The sequence below is a fragment of the Sardina pilchardus genome, chromosome 4, assembly GCF_963854185.1.
Source record: "Sardina pilchardus chromosome 4, fSarPil1.1, whole genome shotgun sequence".
In the NCBI taxonomy this organism is placed as follows: domain Eukaryota; kingdom Metazoa; phylum Chordata; class Actinopteri; order Clupeiformes; family Clupeidae; genus Sardina; species Sardina pilchardus.
In genome coordinates, this window is record NC_084997.1 from 35,370,923 (window position 1) to 35,390,922 (window position 20,000).

General features: G+C 41.5%; 4 protein-coding genes across 4 annotated transcripts in view; all 4 read right to left on the bottom strand.

Annotated features, from left to right (window-relative positions):
* Positions 1-1,182, bottom strand: part of LOC134077927 (E3 ubiquitin-protein ligase TRIM39-like) — a 4,480-nt gene extending 3,298 nt beyond the window's left edge. The window contains exon 1 of the mRNA XM_062533563.1: positions 1,083-1,182. Coding sequence (XP_062389547.1) covers positions 1,083-1,089 — 7 coding nt within the window. The 5' untranslated portion in view covers positions 1,090-1,182. The remainder of the gene's footprint in view (positions 1-1,082) is intronic.
* A 4,153-nt stretch (positions 1,183-5,335) lies between these two features.
* LOC134079155 (E3 ubiquitin-protein ligase TRIM39-like) lies at positions 5,336-11,421 on the bottom strand. Its single transcript, XM_062535339.1, has 3 exons — positions 11,368-11,421; positions 11,175-11,278; positions 5,336-6,381 (listed from the first exon to the last, which is right to left on the bottom strand). The coding sequence occupies exons 2-3, from the start codon at positions 11,179-11,181 to the stop codon at positions 5,873-5,875; spliced, it is 516 nt and encodes a 171-aa protein (XP_062391323.1). The 5' UTR covers positions 11,182-11,278; positions 11,368-11,421; the 3' UTR covers positions 5,336-5,872.
* Positions 11,422-14,609: 3,188 nt separating this feature from the next.
* On the bottom strand, positions 14,610-17,772 carry LOC134079156 (E3 ubiquitin-protein ligase TRIM39-like). The gene is made up of 2 exons (XM_062535340.1): positions 17,673-17,772; positions 14,610-16,149 (listed from the first exon to the last, which is right to left on the bottom strand). Exons 1-2 carry the CDS (start codon positions 17,677-17,679, stop codon positions 15,644-15,646), a joined length of 513 nt encoding a protein of 170 aa, XP_062391324.1. The 5' UTR covers positions 17,680-17,772; the 3' UTR covers positions 14,610-15,643.
* Positions 17,773-17,866: 94 nt separating this feature from the next.
* Positions 17,867-20,000, bottom strand: part of LOC134079051 (E3 ubiquitin-protein ligase TRIM35-like) — a gene marked incomplete at its 3' end in the record, with an annotated part of 2,997 nt that continues 863 nt past the window's right edge. The window contains exons 2-4 of the mRNA XM_062535220.1: positions 19,631-19,726; positions 18,037-18,267; positions 17,867-17,884 (exon numbers count right to left, since the gene is read on the bottom strand). Of these exons, the coding sequence (XP_062391204.1) occupies positions 17,867-17,884; positions 18,037-18,267; positions 19,631-19,726 (345 nt within the window). The remainder of the gene's footprint in view (positions 17,885-18,036; positions 18,268-19,630; positions 19,727-20,000) is intronic.

Genomic DNA, 20,000 nt, shown 5'->3' on the forward strand with positions numbered 1-20,000 from the left:
GGGGGGGGGGGGGTCCAGTCCGGCGGGGGGGTGACGGATCAAAATGGAAAAATAATGGGGACATGCTATCCTTGTGGGGCTTCATGGTCTTTCAGTGTCCCAGGAATACTTGATGGAAATTTGCTCATTAGAAAAAAAAAAAAAATATGCCTAAACCTATATGCTTCGCTGCGCAGCGGTCATAATAATATCAGACTAGAGTAAGAATAGACCAAATATATTAATCTTTATGGTATCACTGAGGAGTGTGTCAGAGTACCGACTGTCAATTGAGCCGACTTTGATTCCCAAACCCACTGTCGCAAGTCTGAGTTGCTTTGGATAGAAATGTTTGCTAAAGCCCGAATGTGTATGTATGGCCCAATCCCAATGTCTGGACTCACGGACTCACGGACTTTGGTGCGCGTTCTTGAGAAATTCGTAAGGGCTTAGGGCTGTCCCAATGTCGAATTACAACGGGCGTGAGGGTTTGAGTACACACTCACCGAGCCCTTTCCTTGAGTTTGCACCGGTGCAGACTTAACCTAAGGGAATTACCCACAGTTCAAAGTGTTGTGATGTTTACCGCGGAGATCATAGAAAAATCAGGAAATTAAGGTAAACAACAGCACGCACGACACGCACGACACACACGTGCATGGTGCAAATGTTAGCAACGTCTTTGTTAGTAAACATCGTCAAGGTACATGTGATCTTGTGAAGTGCTGTCCCAATCCCAAAATACCTATCTGAGCCCATGTGGCCTCACACACTCACTCACTTAGCACCTGAAATCAATTAAGTCTGTGAGTCCTTAGTCCTAGTCTTTAGGGCTGACATTGGGATTGGGCCTATGTGGCTGTATGTCTCCTTCAGTCCTAATGTGTGTGAGTTTACTAGTTACTATCAGATCGTGGGCATACACATGAACATGTGCAGAATTCCACACTGTAATGAAATCTAAACTCTCCTTCAGTCCTGTGTGTGAGTTTACTACTACAGTTCTATCAGATCGTGGGCATACACACACTGAAATGAAATCTAAACTAGATGTACAGTAAAATACTAGAATAGAATCAGAATAGAATAAAGGTATTACTGACCAATCATTTTCTTCCAGACCTTGACCTTCAGGTTGTCCAGGTGTTTCTCCACATTGATCGGAGCTCCTGAAACCCTCTCTGGATCCTGCAGTGTGCACTGGGCTCTGGAATAACATTCAGGAGTCAGTGCTGCTGTGGGTTTGGGTTCAGAATCACAGAGAAGAGAGAGACAGGAGGCAGATCACTCACCTTTCCACTGTGCTCTTGTAGTTCTGGAGAGAAACAAATAGATTAGGTCCATACTGTAGATTCATACTGTACATGAACTCCAGTGCCAAGTAATGAGCCAAACGCAATCAGACATGAGTAATGTATGAACATATGAAGGAACATATGAAATAACATTTATCATCAAAGTTAGATTTGTTTTTACCTGCAGGAATGTGACATCATCAGCTCCCATCTCCTCCTCTATGGCTCTGATTGTGCCTGAAAGAGATAAGATCTCTCTGCTCATCTTCTCAATCTTCCTCTTCATCATCAGACTTTTCTGCTCCTCTTCCTCCCTCAGTGCAGCTGTCCTGGCTGCCTCTTCATCTCGTAGAAACTGGTGGAGCTTCTCAAACTCCTCCTTGATCTGCTTCTCTGTATGCTGGGTATGAGTCTGGAATAACACACATAATAAATCACCATAAAGGTGCAGTCTGTCATTCATGTCAAGTATGTGGTTTAGTGACAATTCTGGGTAAGTTAACTCCCAATAGAAGAGCTGTATGGCTTCATCACCTTACGAAACAATGCCATAGGACTCTATTTGTAGGAGGTTTACCACTCTGACTGAACTTACCCAGGTTTATCACTAAACCACATGCTTGGAATACCCTCCAGGTCTTAGTCCTTGCACAACTTGAATGTAATGCAATGTAATGTAATGTAATGAAAGACTCAAGTCCTGATATACTATACTGTATGTGTTTGCGTAGATTGACTTCAACTTCATTGAATCTTAAGTCTTAATTTCATTTCACTTAACAAATCTGCTATTATCAGGCCTCCTGTTCCTGCATACTGTTACCCCTCCATTCATATCACTGCAGTCCACTAAAGTTCAACACAGTCAGTGATGGTCAACAACACTCTCATGCTGCTATGTCATTCAGGAGGACCTCACCTTCACATGTTTAGCTGATTCATCACAGGAGAGTTTTGCTTCTTCAAAGACCTTCAGCTTCTTCTGTAAGGACTCTAGTTTAATGCTCAGCAGCTCCTGAGGTAAACACAAAAATGTGTGTGTGTGTGTGTGTGTGTGTGTGTGTGTGTGTGTTTGTGAGAGAGAGAGAGAGAGAAAGAGAGAGAGAGGGAGTGTGTGTGTGTGTGTGTGTGTGAGAGAGAGAGAGAGAGAGTGAAAATATGTGTGTGTGTGTGTGTGTGTGTGTGTGTTTGTTCCATGACCATTAGTACATTCATGTAACTATGCATTAGAGTACAGTGTAAAGACTTCACCTAGTGGTGAGTGATGAACATTGCAATTACATCAGGAAGAGGACTTCGCACTTTGACTTTGTAGGTGTGTTTGTGCACCTGTTCTTCTCTTTCTCAGTGGCTTTGGTGCTTTTCTCAGATCAGAATGAAAATTCGCATAACTATTAGTTCACCCTCCACAACATTTAGCCATTTGAGCACATCATAGCAATTTATCCTTCCTCTGAACAAATTGCAAATGCTTTTGGACATGAATCAGTTGCTTTCATACAATTCTCTGCTGTTTTATCACATTAACATTTGCTGAATAGTCGTTCAAAGTAAAACTAATAGTCTTCACTTCATAGCTTGAGTCATTATAACTACCGCAGTTATCACATTCTGTCAAAATGCTGTGGAATTACAAAGTGCATCAACAATGTGAAACACGTATTCAGTGTCTTGTACTCACTTACTCCCAACTACAGCAATGTGTAACTTTACTGTAGTTTTCAAATGGCTGTACAAGTAGTGTATAGTGCTGTCTTGCACATTTTCAGGTAGTGTTGGAAAACACTGAGAGAATAAACTTTCATAATGAAAAACATGTCTAAGCCATTTGACTACCTTGCTCATATATGATGGTGTCAAGACTTCTCATTTTTATGCACTGGCAGTTTCATTGACATGAATATTTGCTTTTGAGCAATGGACTATCCATTTTGAGCAAGTGACATGCTTTTGCGGGTTATCCACTAGGTTTTGCAGTTTGCACTAATTGTTTTGAGAAATGCACTAATTGCTGTGCAAATGTTAGTGATGTGAGAAAAGCACCAAAGCGACTGTGAAAAGACTTTATTACAAATTATTGCAAAGAGTCAAGAATGTAACTCACCTTAAGGTCAGCTGCTGCCTCATCTATTGGCTGGAACTTGTGGTTGGTGTGTTTTCTTGAGTCTCGACACACCAGACACACAGGCTGTTTGTCCTCCACACAGAAGAGCTGGAGTTTCTCACTGTGTAGACCACAACGCACCTCAGACCCTGCTGAAGGTCTCTGACTTTTCTCCTGTACGAAAACCTCACACAGGTTTCTTAACGCCAGGTTAGGTTGATAGTTTTCTTTAGAGCACTTCCTCCTGCAGTAGGGACATTCTCTGTGTCCTTTGCTCTCCCAGAACTGCTGCAGACAGGCTTTACACACACTGTGAGCGCAGGTCAAAATGACGGGATCCTTGTAGATGTCACAGCACACAGGACAGCAAAGCTCCTCTTCAAGCTTTGAAGCCATTTTCTCTCCTTTCCTTAGGTTGTCTGGTTAGTTTCTACTTTCACTTTTACAGGGTGAAGAAAACAAGTGTGGTTTAGTCTTAATGACCCCTGTGTGTACCACTTCCTGGTATAGATTATCCACCTCTTACACGTCTGATAACCATACGAGTTTTCTCTCACTCTGAAATTACTTCTGATCAAACAATAATCAGTATCTCACCCAATCTGCAGGCTAACTCCGTCTCGCAGGTAACTTCCTCATTCAGGGAAGTGGGTGGAGCTGTTTGTTTTTTAGGGGAACCTGATTGGCCAGTCTCAAATGAAGTCTCTTTTTTGCTGCTAGTCATTCCAGTACAGAGCACATAGCAGGGTGTGGGTGTAACTGACTGTGTCTGTCTATAATGAATGCATTGTATGAAAGTTCTGTGAACAAATTTAAACACAGTTTTGTTCCTCACATGACATCTCCACTGTAAATATTAATGTTACAGAATGATAAGATACACGTTTGAGTTACAAAAATCACAAGTTGTATTCTGTAGTAGGCTACACCACGTGGTCTTGGAGAAGGAGACTCTTTCCACAGTGAACAGACTCTCATGGGGACTGTTGTGTCTCTAATGTGGACTATAGTGGAGAAGGAGACTCTTTCCACAGTGAACAGACTCTTATGGGGACTGCTATGTCTCTTATGTGGACTATAGTGGAGAAGGAGACTCTTTCCACAGTGAACAGACTCTTATGGGGACTGCTATGTCTCTTATGTGGACTATAGTGGAGAAGGAGACTCTTTCCACAGTGAACAGACTCTTATGGGGACTGCTATGTCTCTAATGTGGACTATAGTGGAGAAGGAGACTCTTTCCAAAGTGAACAGACTCTCATGGGGACTGTTATGTCTCTTATGTGGACTATAGTGGAGAAGGAGACTCTTTCCAAAGTGAACAGACTCTCATGGGGACGGCTATGTCTCTTATGTGGACTACAGTGGAGACAAGCTCATCATTAAGAATTGCAGACATGTTGGTCTTGGAATAAAGTGCCAATTGCACAATGAAATACAGCACGTTACACAACACATGACAGAGAGAGAGCACACAGCAGTGGTAACACCAAAGTAATTTCATAATGAACAACTGCAGTTTATAAGATGACTTCGGTAAAAGCACATGTCAAACAAATAAAAATCTAGGTACAGGGACAAAAAACATGTACATTAAAAGTAGCTGAACGATCCTGTAGCTTCCATTATGACAATATACAGTAGCTCATTAAAAATATAGTTTTTCTTTTTCATGATCTATCTGCCTTTTAAACCATCTGCAGTTCTTGGTGATGCCACTAGGTGGCACCGTGTCTTCATGAATGTTTCCTCTGGCTGATTATTCAGTGCTGGAATTCAGCTACTGGTTGTGGCTTGTTACAGTAGCTAATAGTCATCTGTAAATTGTCATCAAACTGCATCGTTCAGAAAAAGATTAAATTCAAAGTGGTTATCAGTCAATCATGTAGACATTTTATTGTTTGTGTCAATATCACACCAGGTCACCAGACTACACAATCTGTGTCTGTGGGCACACATTTTGAAATAAGTAGCTTAAGTAATCAATCAATTTAATAACTTTACATTTACATTAAAGATAAAGTTATGTGAGTTAAACTACAGCTCCAATCTTGCTCTGCCCCGCCCTCTTTTACCTTCAGCATCCAATCAGGGCAGAGCATTCCTCTGTTCTGAAGTGACACGGTCTGGGGGGAGGAGCAAATGCATCTGTACCACATTCAGGGTTCAAATCTGACCCACATTCATCATTAGTATACTCAGCCATCATTAGTATACTCGTTCATTCAATAGTATACTCGGTCATCAATAGTATACTCATTCATCAATAGCATACTCGGTCATCAATAGTAACTCATTCATCAATAGTATACTCGGTCATCAATATACTCATCATTAGTATACTCAGTCATCATTAGTATACTCGGTGTGTTAATGAATCAATACATCTCCTGGTTTAAGTGTGTTATATTCAGCAAAGCTCCACAATCACACCTACTGGCCTCATGAGAGTCCAGTCAGAGACACCTTCAGCTCCATCAGTGCTGCTCTGATCTTACTGAGGACTCGCTGGTAGGATCCTCAGTGGAGAGAGACTACAGGCAGTATTAAAGTACGGAAACACTCTCTCAGTGAAAGTGTGTGTGAAAGTGTGTAAGTGTGTGTTATTATCAGGGTCAGAGAATGACAGCTCTCCTCTGTCCCAGTCCAGCTGCACTCTGATCCTCTGGAGTTTCTGCTGCACTGTGAGGTCAGTGGGGTCATGAGGAGTAGCACGTGCTTTATATTCAGCACCATAATACCCCACACACCAGCGTCCACTCCTGCAGTGTATGAAGTATCCCTTCCTCTGGAGAGACTCTGTCATCACACCCACACTCCACTCTGTGTTCTCTCCAACCTCCACATCCCAGCAGTGAGTCCCTGAGTTAAAGCCCTCAGAGCCCAGCACACATTGATACTTATCAAACCTCTGTGGATTATTTTTAACTAATCTCACACTGGTCAGATCCTCAGACAGGATGAGATTTGGGTGTGCAGTGTTGGGATCCAGAGTCACAGGAGCTGCAGATTAAAGAACACACACACATGAACATGGGCAGAACATTCAGAATTCCACACTAAAATTAAATCTAAATCAGACATAAATTAGATGTACCGCAAAGCGGTACAAAATATGACCGCCGCTCAGTCCTGCACATTCTCTCTGCAAAAAATTAATCACGCTGGGCAATTTGTTTCCATCTCCTACTCCATCCCCTGCTGCAACTTTTATGTATGTAAATTAGTGTGTGTATGTGTGTGCTTGCTTTTGTGTATGTGCGCTTCTCTGTGAAATTTAGCTTATCAGTGTGTGTGGTCGGGGCAATGGGATGTGTGTGTGAGTGTGTGTTTGTGTGTGTGTGTGTTTCTGCTTGCCTGCATTTGTGTGCGTGCATGTGTGTGTTCACTTTTGAGTGTGTGGGAGGGGTAATGGGGTGTGTGTTTTTTTTATGTGTGTGTGTGCATGTGTGGGGGGGTTGTGTGTTCATGCGTGCGTGTGTTTATGTGTGCATGTGTGTATGCGTGCGTATACCTGAGTATGTATGTGTGTGTCTTTGTGTGTGTGTGTGTGTGTGTGTGTGTGTGTGTGTGTGTGTTTGTGTGTGTGTGTGTGCGTGTGTGTACAGACTGTACAGGGCTCTAAATTAACACCCGCCAACCCGCCAAATGCGGGTAAAAATTCATTTTGGCGGGTATAAAAAAAACGTACTAGCCACTTTGGCTGGTGGTGAGTGATACAAAAAAAATTGTCCTGATTAGAACGGTATAGACGGTGCCGCCAGCACCCCACCAAGGGCCACAACAAACTTTCAGTTTTGCAGCTGTGGGCCGCAAGGGCCGGGGGACTACCCAAACTACGGCCCGCGACGCACTTCAATGCGGCCGCCGAACATACAGTAGTTGATCATAGATCCGTCCCACCACGCACGTAGCCTAGGTTATCATTGGCTGTTCGCTATTTTTTCCAGCAATGATGTTGTGGTTAACATAAAGTAATGCTTTAGGCTACACTCTGTTCTTAGAGAAAGTTTACAATGTCAATATCAAAACAGCATGTTACATAGAGATGATGTGGAGCTGGCAAGAGTCTTAAAGTGGCAGTGCACCATTTATAAACTAAATTAAACAGCATCATATTAACCATATTTCTTAACAAATATATTTTCTACAACAAAATGACTTTCTCATTATTATCATTTGAATAATTCTATATGTTAATAGGTTAATATTTAATGTGGAGAACGAAAAAAAGAATGTGGCGGTGGTTGGGAGGTTCGGGGGGTGTGAGTGGTATGTTAGTGGGCATGTCTAATTTTGGTCAGAAAAAAAATGGCTAGTTGAATTTCTGATTGGCTAGTAAGAAAAAAAATCTACTAGCCATGTTGGCTGGTGATGAAAAAATTAGAGCCCTGTGTACAGTACATGCATGTGTGTGAGTGTGTGCGTACCTGAGTATATGTATGTATGTGCGTGAGTGTCTGTGTTTATGTGTGTGTGCGTGTGTGTGTGTGTGCGTTTATGTGTGTGTGTGTGTGTGTGTGTGTCTGTGTGTCTGCATGTATATTTACTATATGTGTTTGTGCATGTGTGTGCATAGTGTACAGTCATATTGTATGGCCCTCATGAACCAATTCACACAAAAATTGGCATACATGCGGAGGGTGTCATAATGATCCTACACTTGTGTGATTTTGTGAGGATTTTGTGTAGTTTTGAACCTGTCAACCAAAGATTCCTGAGATTACAATGCCTCATTTTTGCTATTTACAGTTTTTCTCGATTGTTAACACACATTTTCTGAAAACATGCCTTATACTCTCAGAACTCTACACACAAATCCAAAACAACACACACAATGGGCAAAACCCTGCAATTCTCCTGCAAAATGACACTTTACCTTCAAAACAATGTCATTTCTCCTCAAAATGCTCTTTTGTTCTCAAGAGACACACACAAACCATCATATATCAAGACATTTATAAGGACCAGTTGAACACTGATGTGCTCAGAGTAAAACACTGCAATGAATTGAAAACACTTCTTGTCCATTCATCATAATGCCTTGGGCCTTTTTTTGTTCAGTGTTACCCTACAAACAGTGCTACAAACAGTAGATAAGCTGATACAGTAAGCTGATATGCTTACCCTATCAATATTGTTAAATATCTCATTGTTTTCTATTATTTTTCTTTGTATTTGCCGTAATGTTATGGCATTTTCTTCTAGGACAATGCTCATGATTTCAGTTTCCTGTTCAGAAAACAGAAGCCCTTGTGTTGGTAATCCTTCAGCTGCCAAACACATAGTAAAATACTGTAAACTGTGTAGGAATACAAAGTAGGAATACTTTCCCCAAATACTTGAAACATACTTTATTTTTACAGTCCTACAGAACAGCCCACAGGCAATACTGTACTACTGTGCTCATTGAGCTTGTACTGTACGGTACTGTACTGTATTGATACGCAGCACTGCAATGTTCTAGTGGCTCGGATCTCATCGGAGATTACGGTCCTTGGCCTCCCCGTCCTCTTACTCTCACTCCTCTGGCTCTGCCTCTGCCTGTACTACTGTATACTGAAGCTGTGATTGATAATTGTAAAACTGTGTGACAGGTGTTTGCCCATGTGATGAGTCAGTGTGCATGGTAGGGCAGTTAGCTTTAGAATTTGAATGGCAGTGTGTTCCTTGAGAGAACAAGACATTTTCTTCATGAAAATTGTGTCAAATGCAGAGAATTGTGTGTAGTGTTTTGAAAACAGTGTGTTTTAGAACGGCAATTTGAGTATAAAGCAGAAATTGTGCTTATAGTTCAGCAGAATCGGTTCAGGAGGTTGTTGCATGAGCTACATATTATTGGAATTGTGTCTCAAGTACCAGAAACTGTGTGTAAACAATTGAGAAAAACTGTAATATTGACTAATTTACTAATATTGACTAGGTGGCGCTATACATTAAATGAGTGGTTATGGGATGGGTTGACATGGCCCTAGGCCCTATGGTTCTCAAGATATACACAGAAAACTTTGTCTGGCCATCTACAGGCCAGTTGGTGTACAGTCACTAAATGTACACATTAATTGCCTAAAGTACATTTACATTAAATTACACACTCTTGCCTAAAGGACATTTCAATCTGGATGAATGATCAGCACCTTTAGCTTAATCTTTAAAAAAAACTGAGCTCTTGGTGTTTTCAGCAAACACAGCTATTCCCCAACAGATCAACATCCAGCTTGATTCATTCCTCACTGACTCCAACTAGATCGGCACGTAACTTGGGTCATAATTGATGACCAACTTAATTTCTCTGAGCATGTTGCCTCAATTGCAAAGTCATGTCGGTATACCCTGTATAACATTAGGAAGATCAGACCTTATCTGACACAAGATTCCACACAGCTTCTTGTACACGCAATGGTTATCTGGGGAGTACTGGGTACTTATATTGGGCAGCCGTGGTGTACTGGTTAGCGCACCGGGCTTGTAGCCGGAGGGTTGCCGGTTCGATCCCCGACCAGTCCACCATGGCTGAAGTGCCCTTGAGCAAGGCACCTGACCCCTCACTGCTCCCCGAGCGCCGCTGGTTGGGCAGGCAGCTCACTGCTCTGGGTTGTGTGATTCACCTCACTGTGTATTCACTGTGTGCTGTGTGTTCACTAATTCGGTTAAATTGGGTTAAATGCAGAGAACTGAATTTCCCTCACGGGATCAAAAAAGTATATATTCTATTCTATTCTTATCTCCAAGCTGGGCTAATTCTGTTAGCTGGCCTACCTGCTTGTGTATTAAGACCACTACAGTTGATTCAGAATGCTGCAGCACGACTGGTCTTCAATCAGCCAAAGAGGACACAAGTAACTCCATAGTAGCTACTCTCCACTGGCTCCCTATAGTAGCCAGAATTAAATTGAAATCTCTCACTTTGGCCTATAGGACACTGACTAGATCTGCTCCCAGCTACTTCAGTTCTTTGATCAAGATGTACATTCCCAACCATCCTTTGCGATCTTCTGATGAGCATCTGTTATGTCGACCAACCATTTAATGCTGTCAATTTGTAGATTCTATTAATCAGTGGTTCCATCATGTTGGTGGAATGAGTTGCCCAGTGCTCTCCATTCCAGCAACAGTTTTGGATCTTGTAAGAGGGGTCTTAAGGCATATTTGTTTAATATGCACTTAGTCTTTTGAGCGTTTCTTATGTGTTATGGTTTGTATAAAAGCATTGTTTTGTTATAATTTGTCCATTGATAGAATTTGACATTTTCTTTTTATTTTTGCTATTCTATTGATGGATCAAAATGAAAAAACAATGCTATCCTTGTGGGGCTTCATGCTAACCAAGTTTTGTGCACCCCGGTCTTTCAGTGTCCCGGGAATCCTTGATGGAAATTTGCTCATTAGAAAAGAAAACAAAATCCGACTAAACCTATTTGACCACTTCGCTGCACGGCGGTCATAATAATATCAGACTAGAGTAAGAATAGGCCAAATATGTTCATCTTTATGGTATCACTGAGGAGTGTGTTGGAGTACCGACTGTCAATCGCGCCGACTTTGATTCCCAAACCCACTGTTGCGAGTCTGAGTTGCTTTGGATAGAGGTGTTTGCTAAAGCCCAATGTGTTTGTATGTGTCTGTACTGTATGTCTCTTTCAGTCCTCTTGTGTGAGTTCACTACTACAGTTCTATCAGATCGTGGGCACACACATTAACATGTGCAGAACACTCAGAATTCCACACTGAAATGAAATCTACACTAGATGTAAAATACTAGAATAGAATCAGAATACAATGAAGGTGTTACTGACCAATCATTTTCTTCCAGACTTTGACCTTCAGGTTGTCCAGGTGTTTTTCCACATTGATCAGAGCTCCTGAAACCCTCTCTGGATCCTGCAGTGTGCACTGGGCTCTGGAATAACATTCAGGAGTCAGTGCTGCTGTGGGTTTGGGTTCAGAACCACAGAGAAGAGAGAGAGAGACAGGTGGCAGATCACTCACCTTTCCACTGTGCTTTTGTAGTTCTGGAGAGTAACAAACAGATTAGGTCCATACTTTCATACATGAAAACCCTTGACAAGTAATTACCCAAACACACAGTTAGCTATGATCAGTAATCTTGCATGACAATTTGAAATAATATTTATCATCAAAGGAAGAAATCTTCTTACAAGAATGTGATGTCATCAGCATTTATCTGCTCAGTAATAATGTATGATTAATGAAAGAACATCAAGTTAGTTTTGCCCTTACCTGCAGAAAAGTCACATCATCAGCTCCCATCTGCTCTTCTATGGCTCTGATTGTGCCTGAGAGAGATGAGATCTCTCTGCTCATCTTCTCAATCTTCTCCTTCATCATCTGACTCTTCTGCTCCTCTTCCTCCCTCAGTGCAGCTATCCTGGCTGCCTCTTCATCTTGTAGAAACTGGTGAAGCTTCTTAAACTCCTCCTTAATCTGTTTCTCTGTGTGCTGGATCTGAGTCTGGAATAACACACATAATAAATCACCATTAAGGTGCAGTCTGTCATTCTAATTAAAGGAAACTTGCACAGCCAATCAAGTATGCCCCTGCCCTTTGTGCTCCTAGAGTAACGTGCTGATTGGCTGAGAGCAGTTCCATTAAGTTTGTCCTGGAGTGTATTTGAGTGCACACACATGGAATAGAGTTCTATCAGTGTACTGCATGCAGACCCTGATACAGCATCCACCTCCCTGCTGCTATGACTGAATTTACCCAGGTTTATCACTAAACCACATGCTTGGAATACTCTCCTGGTCTTAGTCCTTGCACAACATGAATGTACAGTAATGCAATGTAATTTAATTTAATGAATGACTCCTGATATACAGTACAGTATGTGTTTGAGTAGATACTTATAAGTTCAACAGCAGTCAGTGATGGTCAACAACACTCTCATGCTGCTGCTGCTACACACATTCACATGTATAGGGCCTCACCTTCACATGTTTAGCGGTTTCATCACAGGAGAGTTTTGCTTCTTCAAAGACCTTCAGCTTCTTCTGTAAAGACTCTAGTTTAATCCTCAGCAGCTCCTGAGGTAAACACAAAAATGTGTGTGTGTGTGTGTGTGTGTGTGTGTGTGTGTGTGTGTGTGTGTGTGTGTGTGTGTGAGGGAGAGAGAGAGAGAGAGAGAGAGAGAGAGAGAAAATGTGTGTGTGTGTGTGTGTGTGTGTTTGTTCCATGACCATTAGTACATTCATGTAACTATGCATTAGAGTACAGTACAGTGTAAAGACTCCACCTAGTGGTGAGTGATGAACATTACAATTACATCAGGAAGAGGACTTTGCACTTTGACTTTGTACAGTAGGTGTGTTTGTGCACCTGTTCTTCTCTTTCCAATTTTCTCAGTGGCTTTGGTGCTTTTCTCAGATCAGAATGAAAATTCTCATAACTATTAGTTCACCCTCCACAACATTTAGTCATTTGAGCACATCATAGCAATTTATCCTTCCTCTGAACAAATTGCAAATGCTTTTGGACATGAATCAGTTGCTTTCATACAATTCTCTGCTGTTTTATCACATTAACATTTGCTGAATAGCCGTTCAAAGTAAAACTAAGTCTTCATTTCATTGCTTGAGTCATTGTATACAACATTGTTGAACTACCGTAGTTATCAAATTATGTCATAATGCTGAGGAATTAAGCAGAGCATCAAAAATGTGAAACATACATATTCAGTGTCTTGTACTCACTTACTCCCAACTACAGCAATGTGTAACGTGTATGTGTATGTGTAATGTGTAAAGTAGTGTATAGTGCTGTCTTGCACATTTTCAGGTAGTGTTGGAAAACACTGAGAGAATAAACTTTCATAATGAAACATTTTTTTAAGCCATTTGACTATCTTGTTCATACAGTATATGATGGTGTCAAGACTTCTCATTTTTATGCACTGGCAGTTTCATTGACATGAATTTGCTTTTGAGAAATGGACTATGGGTTATCCACTAGGTTTTGCAGTTTGTTGTTTTGAGAAATGCACTAATTGCTGTGCAAATGTTAATAGTGATGTGAGAAAAGCACCAATGCGTCTGAAAAAAACCTTTAATACACATTATTGCAGAGTCAAGAATGTGACTCACCTTAAAGTCAGCTGCTGCCTCATCCAAAGGTTGGAACTTGTGGTTGCTGTGTTTTCTTGAGTCTCGACACACCAGACACACAGGCTGTTTGTCCTCCACACAGAAGAGCTGGAGTTTCTCACTGTGTAGACCACAACGCACCTTAGACACTGCTGAAGGTCTCTGATTTTTCTCCTCTACAAAAACCTCACACAGGTTCCCTAACGCCAGGTTAGGAGGATACCCTTGTTTAGAGCACTTCCTCCTGCAGTAGGGACATACTCTGTGTCCTTTGCTCTCCCAGAACTGCTGCAGACAGGCTTTACACACACTGTGAGCGCAGGTCAAAATGACGGGATCCTTGTAGATGTCACAGCACACAGGACAGCAAAGCTCCTCTTCAAGCTTTGAAGCCATTTTTTCTCCTCTCCTTAGCTCGTCTGGTTAGTTTCTACTTTCACTATTATTCACTTAAAGTGAGGAAAACAAGTGTGGTTTAACCTTAATGACCCCTGTGTGTACCACTTCCTGGCACAGATTATCCACCTCTTACACGTCTGATAACCATACGAGTTTTCTCTCACTCTGAAATTACTTCTGGTCAAAAAAAAATCAGTACCTCACCCAATCTGCAGGCTAACTCCGTCTCGTAGGTAACTTCCTCATTCAGGGAAGTGGGTGGAGCTGTCTGTTTTATAAGGGATATCTGATTGGCCAGTCTCAAATGAAGTCTCTTTTCCTATTTGGTGCTAGTCATTCAAGTACAGACCAGGGTGTGGGTGTAACTGACTGTGTCTGTCTACAAGGAATGTGTTGTATGAAAGTTCTGTGAACAGATTTAAACACAGTCTTGTTCCTCACATGACATATCCAATGTAAACATTAATGTAACAGAATAAGAGCATACAGTTTTGTGTTAGGAAATGCACATGTTGTATTCTGTAGTACACCACATGGTCTTGGAGCAGGAGACTCTTTACAAAGTGAACAGACTCTCATGCTGTTATGTCTCTAATGTGGACTATAGTGTAGACAAGCTCATCATTAAGAATTGCATACTGTACATGTTGGTCTCCAGATGAATAAGGTGGCAATTGCACAATGAAATACAGTATGTTACACAACACATGAGAGAGCATCAGCGCACAGGAGCGGTGACTCCAAAGTCATTTCATAATAATGAATAACTGCACAGTTTACAAGATGACTTTGGCAAAAGCACATGTTCAACAAATAAATATCTAGGCACAGGGACAAAAACATGTACACCATAAGGAGGTGAATGATCCCGTAGCTTCCATTATGACAATATACAGTAGCTCATTAAGACATTAATTACAGTTGTGTTTCAATATCTGTCTCTCAAAACTTCTGCAGTTCTTGGTTACCGCCACTAGGTGGCCCCGTGTCTCCATGAATGTTTCCTCTGGCTGATTATTCAGTGCTGGAATTCAGCTGCTGGTTGTGGCTTGTTAGCTAATAATCATCTGTAAATTGTCATCAAACTGCATTGTTAGAAAAAGGTAAAATTCAAAGTGGTTATCAGTCAATCATGTAGACATTTTATTGTTTGTGTCAATAATATCACACCAGATCACCAGACTACACAATCTTTGTCTGTTGGCACACATTTTGAAATTAGTGGCTTAAATAGAATGCATTCTCTCACTTTCATTGATCCCTTTAATTACTTTACATGTAAATTAAAGTTAAAGTCACGTGAGCCAAACTACAGCTCCAATCTTGTTCTGCCCCACCCTTTTTACCTTCAGCATCCAATCAGGGCAGAGCATTACTCTATTCTGAAGTGACACAGTCTGGGGGGAGGAGCAATTGCATCTGTACCACATTCAGGGTTCAAATCTGACCCACATTCATCATTAGTATACTCAGCCATCATTAGCATACTCAGCCATCATTAGTATACTCGATCATCATTAGCATACTAGGTCATCATTAGTATACTCGGTCATCAATATACTCATCATTAGTATACTCGGTCATCAATAGTATATTCGGTCATAATTAGTATACTCGATCATCATAAGTATACTTGGTGTGTTAATGAATCAATACATCTCCTGCTTTAAGTGTGTTATATTCAGCACACCTCCATGATCACACCTACTGGCCTCATGAGAGTCCAGTCAGAGACACCTTCAGCTCCATCAGTGCTGCTCTGATGCTACTGAGGACTCACTGGTAGGATCCTCAGAGGAGAGAGACTACACTCAGTATTAAAGTACGGAAACACTCTTTCAGTGAAAGTGTGTGTGAGAGTGTGTATGTGTGTGTTATTATCAGGGTCAGAGAATGACAGCTCTCCTCTGTTCCAGTCCAGCTGCACTCTGATCCTCTGGAGTTTCTGCTGCACTGTGAGGAGAGTGGAGGGCTGTGGTGCAGCACCTGCTCTATATTCACCATTTTTATAAAACACAGACCACCATCCACTCTTGGAGATAAAGTTTCCCTTCCTCTGGAGAGACTCTGTCATCACACCCACAGTCCACTCTGTGTTCTCTCCAACCTCCACATCCCAGCAGTGAGTCCCTGAGTTAAAGCCCTCAGAGCCCAGGACACTGGCATACGTATCAAACCTCTCTGGGTTATTTCTAACGTATCTCACACTGGTCAGATCCTCAGACAGGATGAGATCTGGGTGTGCAGTGTTGGGATCCAGAGTCACAGGAGCTGCAGATAAAACAACACACACATGAACATGACAGAACTCAGAATTCCACACTGAAATGAAATCTATATCAGATATAAAACTACATATGCAAAGCGGTACAAAATATGACTTTTATGTATGTAAATGAGTGTGTGCATGTGTGCTCTTGCTTCTCTGTCTGTGAGTTTTCGCTTGTATGTGTGGTGGGGATAAAGGGATGCGTGTGTGTGTGTGTGTGTGTGTGTGTGTGTGTGTGTGTGTGTGTGTGTGTGCTTGCCTGCATTTGTGTGTGTGTGTTTTATGTGTCTGTGTGTGTCATCTCTGAAGTGTGTGGGAGGGGGGGTGATGGGGAGTGAGTTTTTTTGATGTGTGTGTGCGTGCGTATGCCTGCGTAGGTATGTGTGTGTCTTGCCTCATTTTTGCATTTTCATTTTTGACTAGGTGACGCTTTACATTAAATGAGTGGTTATGGGATGGGTTGACATGGCCCCTAGGCCCTGTGATTCTCGAGATATTCACAGAATACTGTGTCTGGCCATCTCCAAACAAGCCTAAATGTACACATAATTTAAGAAAGGCATAATGGACGACACGCCGTTCCTTTATACAAAGTTAATGCACGTTATAGGCCACGTTTACATGATGTTTTTAATTCCGAATTAGTTTATTCAGAATTAAATAGATCGGAATTAAAATATTCTCCTTCGAGTTTACATGGAAATAATAATTCCGAATTGGCGTTTACATGGAACATACGCTAATTACGCTTTATTGTATTCTGCTGAACGTCTGGGGGTCGGGAAGGGTTCCGATTGGACAGGCGGCGCATGAACGTAGCCTAATAAGGTCTACCGGAAGAAAACAAACTTTTGCTGGCTAGCAACTTTTTTGTCATCTCGGGTTAACGTTACAGCATGGACAATAACATAATGAAAACGGGTTTCAGAGTAAGTCTGATAATAGGCCTACTATTTAACCAGCAGCTCGAGAATATTGTCAAGCTTCACGTTTGCTAGCTGAGGAGGAGAAGACTGTCGGAGAAGGGGGGAAGAAGACGGAGCCAGAGAATGTCTAATAAGGGGAGCCAAATTAACAATGAAACGAGCATGCGCTTCTTCTTCCTCCTTGTACGAGCATGCGCCAAACAAACGGAATAAACTTTTAATCGGAATAAAGGTTTACATGATCAAGGAGGGGAGTTAATTCCGCTTTAACATCGGAATAAACCAACCACTTAAATCGGAATTAAGTTTGATTCGGAATAATCATTTTCAAGCGGAATAAGCGTTTACATGGTCTCTTTTAAAGCGGAATTAACTTTTATTCCGATTTAACTTGGTTTTATTCGGAATTAAAGCTCTCATGTAAACGCAGCAATAGATGGTAAAACAGCCCGACGCGAAGTAGAGGGACGTTCCATCTAGAAAAGGTCTTTCAGTCTCCCACGAATCCTTGACGGAAATTGGGCTCGCACAAAAAAAAAACTGATTTAACCTATATGTCAGCGAAGCGGCACGGCAATTATAATAAAGGTGTTACTGACCAATCATTTTCTTCCAGACGTTGACCTTCAGGTTGTCCAGGTGCTTTGCCACATTGATCAGAGCTCCTGAAACCCTCTCTGGATCCTGCAGTGTGCACTGGGCTCTGGAATAACATTCAGGAGTCAGTGCTGCTGTGGGTTTAGGTTCAGAACCACAGAGAAGAGAGAGACAGGAGGCAGATCACTCACCTTTCCACTGTGCTCTTGTAGTTCTGGAGAGAAACAAATAGATTAGGTCCATAATGTAGATTCATACATGAACACCAATGCCAAGTAATTAGCCAAACACACAATTAGCTATGATCAGTAGCCATGCACAAATATATGAAAGAACATTTATCATCAATGTTAGATTTGTTCTTACCTGCAAGAATGTGACATCATCAGCTCTCATCTTCTCCTCTATGGCTCTGATTGTGTCTGAAAGAGATGAGAACCCTTTGCTCATCTTCTCAATCTTCCTCTTCATCATCTGACTCTTCTGCTCCTCTTCCTCCCTCAGTACAGCTATCCTGGCTGCCTCTTCATCTCGTAGAAACTGGTGAAGCTTCTCAAACTCCTCCATGATCTGCTTCTCTGTGTGCTGGGCCTGAGTCTGGAAAGCACACATAATAAATCACCATGAAGGGGCAGGGGATATTTAATTTGCACAGCCGATCAAATTTGCCCCTCTCCTCTGTGCTTCTTTAGTAATATACTGATTGGCTGAGAGCAGTGCCATTGTATTTGTCTTCGGGTGTATTTGAGTGCACACACATGGAATAGAGTTCTATATCAGTGTACAGCATGCAGACCCTGATACGGTATCCAGCTCCCTGCTGCTGGTCTTAGTGCTGGCACAACATGAATAACTACTGATATACAGTATGTCTTTAAGCAGCTTGGCTTCAATTCCATTTAACTCAAATAACTTTAGCAGCACATCGTTATTACTTTTAAATGAAATACGATGGACAATTTATTTAAGCAACATTTCTTGACAATGTCTATTGCTTTAAGGACTTCTTATTTTTACAAAGCAGTAGTGCCACTTATAGAAAATAAATCTTAAAGCTCCATTATGTCGTTTTTTGGGTAGAACACATTTTCTTCCAAAGATTCAGAATAGGCCTACATAAGCTCTATGGCAATAGCCATGTTTCGGCCTCCATCTTTACTGTACGCTAGCCAAGGAGGGACATACCTGCAATCCTAGCTCTGCCTTTCGCGCTTGTCGGTCAGTTACCGAATGACACACTTGTGCTTGCAACTGCGAGGAAACCTCTGTTGTTGAATCACCTGATGATCTCTGACACTTAGTATGGACATAGAAGACCATGCTAGTGTTATCTTGAACTAGCCCTACATATCTTGTACAGTAATGTCGAATAGTGTTAGCACTGATATCGGAACACCACTTGCACATACTCAAAGCTTGTGATATAGCCAAAATGAAAACGAAACCATCTACGCCCGTCTCGTATTACGGTGTATGTGTCACAAATTTAATTTCTATACAAACTAAGACGGAGGATTCATAAAGAAGCAAGCACCCACACCATAAGTGTATCTAACAAGAATTTTCGGTCAGTCTAACAAGAATTCTCGGTCAGTCACATCTAGATTCTAACGTACACAATTACTTTTAATTAAAACACAATGAACAATTTATATAACCAAATTTTCTTGGTAATATCTATTGCTGTGGGAATTAAGGACTTTTCTAAGTAGCAGTAGCGCTACGTATAGAAAATAAATAAGGAGTATAATGAATTTTAGAAAATAAGGAGTTCAGTGTGTTTGATGATGCTCTAATCTTCCCCTGCTCTACAGTTTAAATTGCTGTTAACTAGCCTCTTGCTCCTGCCAACTGTTACCCCTCCATTCATATCATTCTATATCAGTCCACTAAAGTTCAACACAGTCAGTGATGGTCAACAACACTCTCAGGCTGCTACACACATTCAGGAGGACCTCACCTTCACATGTTTAGCTGTTTCATCACAGGAGAGTTTTGCTTCTTCAAAGACCTTCAGCTTCTTCTGTAAGGACTCTAGTTTAATCATCAGCAGTTCCTGTGGTAAACACAAGCAGAGAGAGAGAGAGAGAGAGAGAGAGAGAGAGAGAGAGAGAGAGAGAGAGAGAGAATGTTTGTTAGTTTGTTTCATGACCATCGGTAGTCTGGTTTTCACCATACTAAGCTCAATCTTTCAAGATTGAACATTAGTCTGGGGAGGCTGCGCTTTGTTCCTACTGCACTTTGCGTCGCTTAAGTTTCATTATCGTCACGTCACCGGCCAATAGCATGCCAGGACTAGAGTATGGCCGTTTCTGATTGGAGCCAAAGGT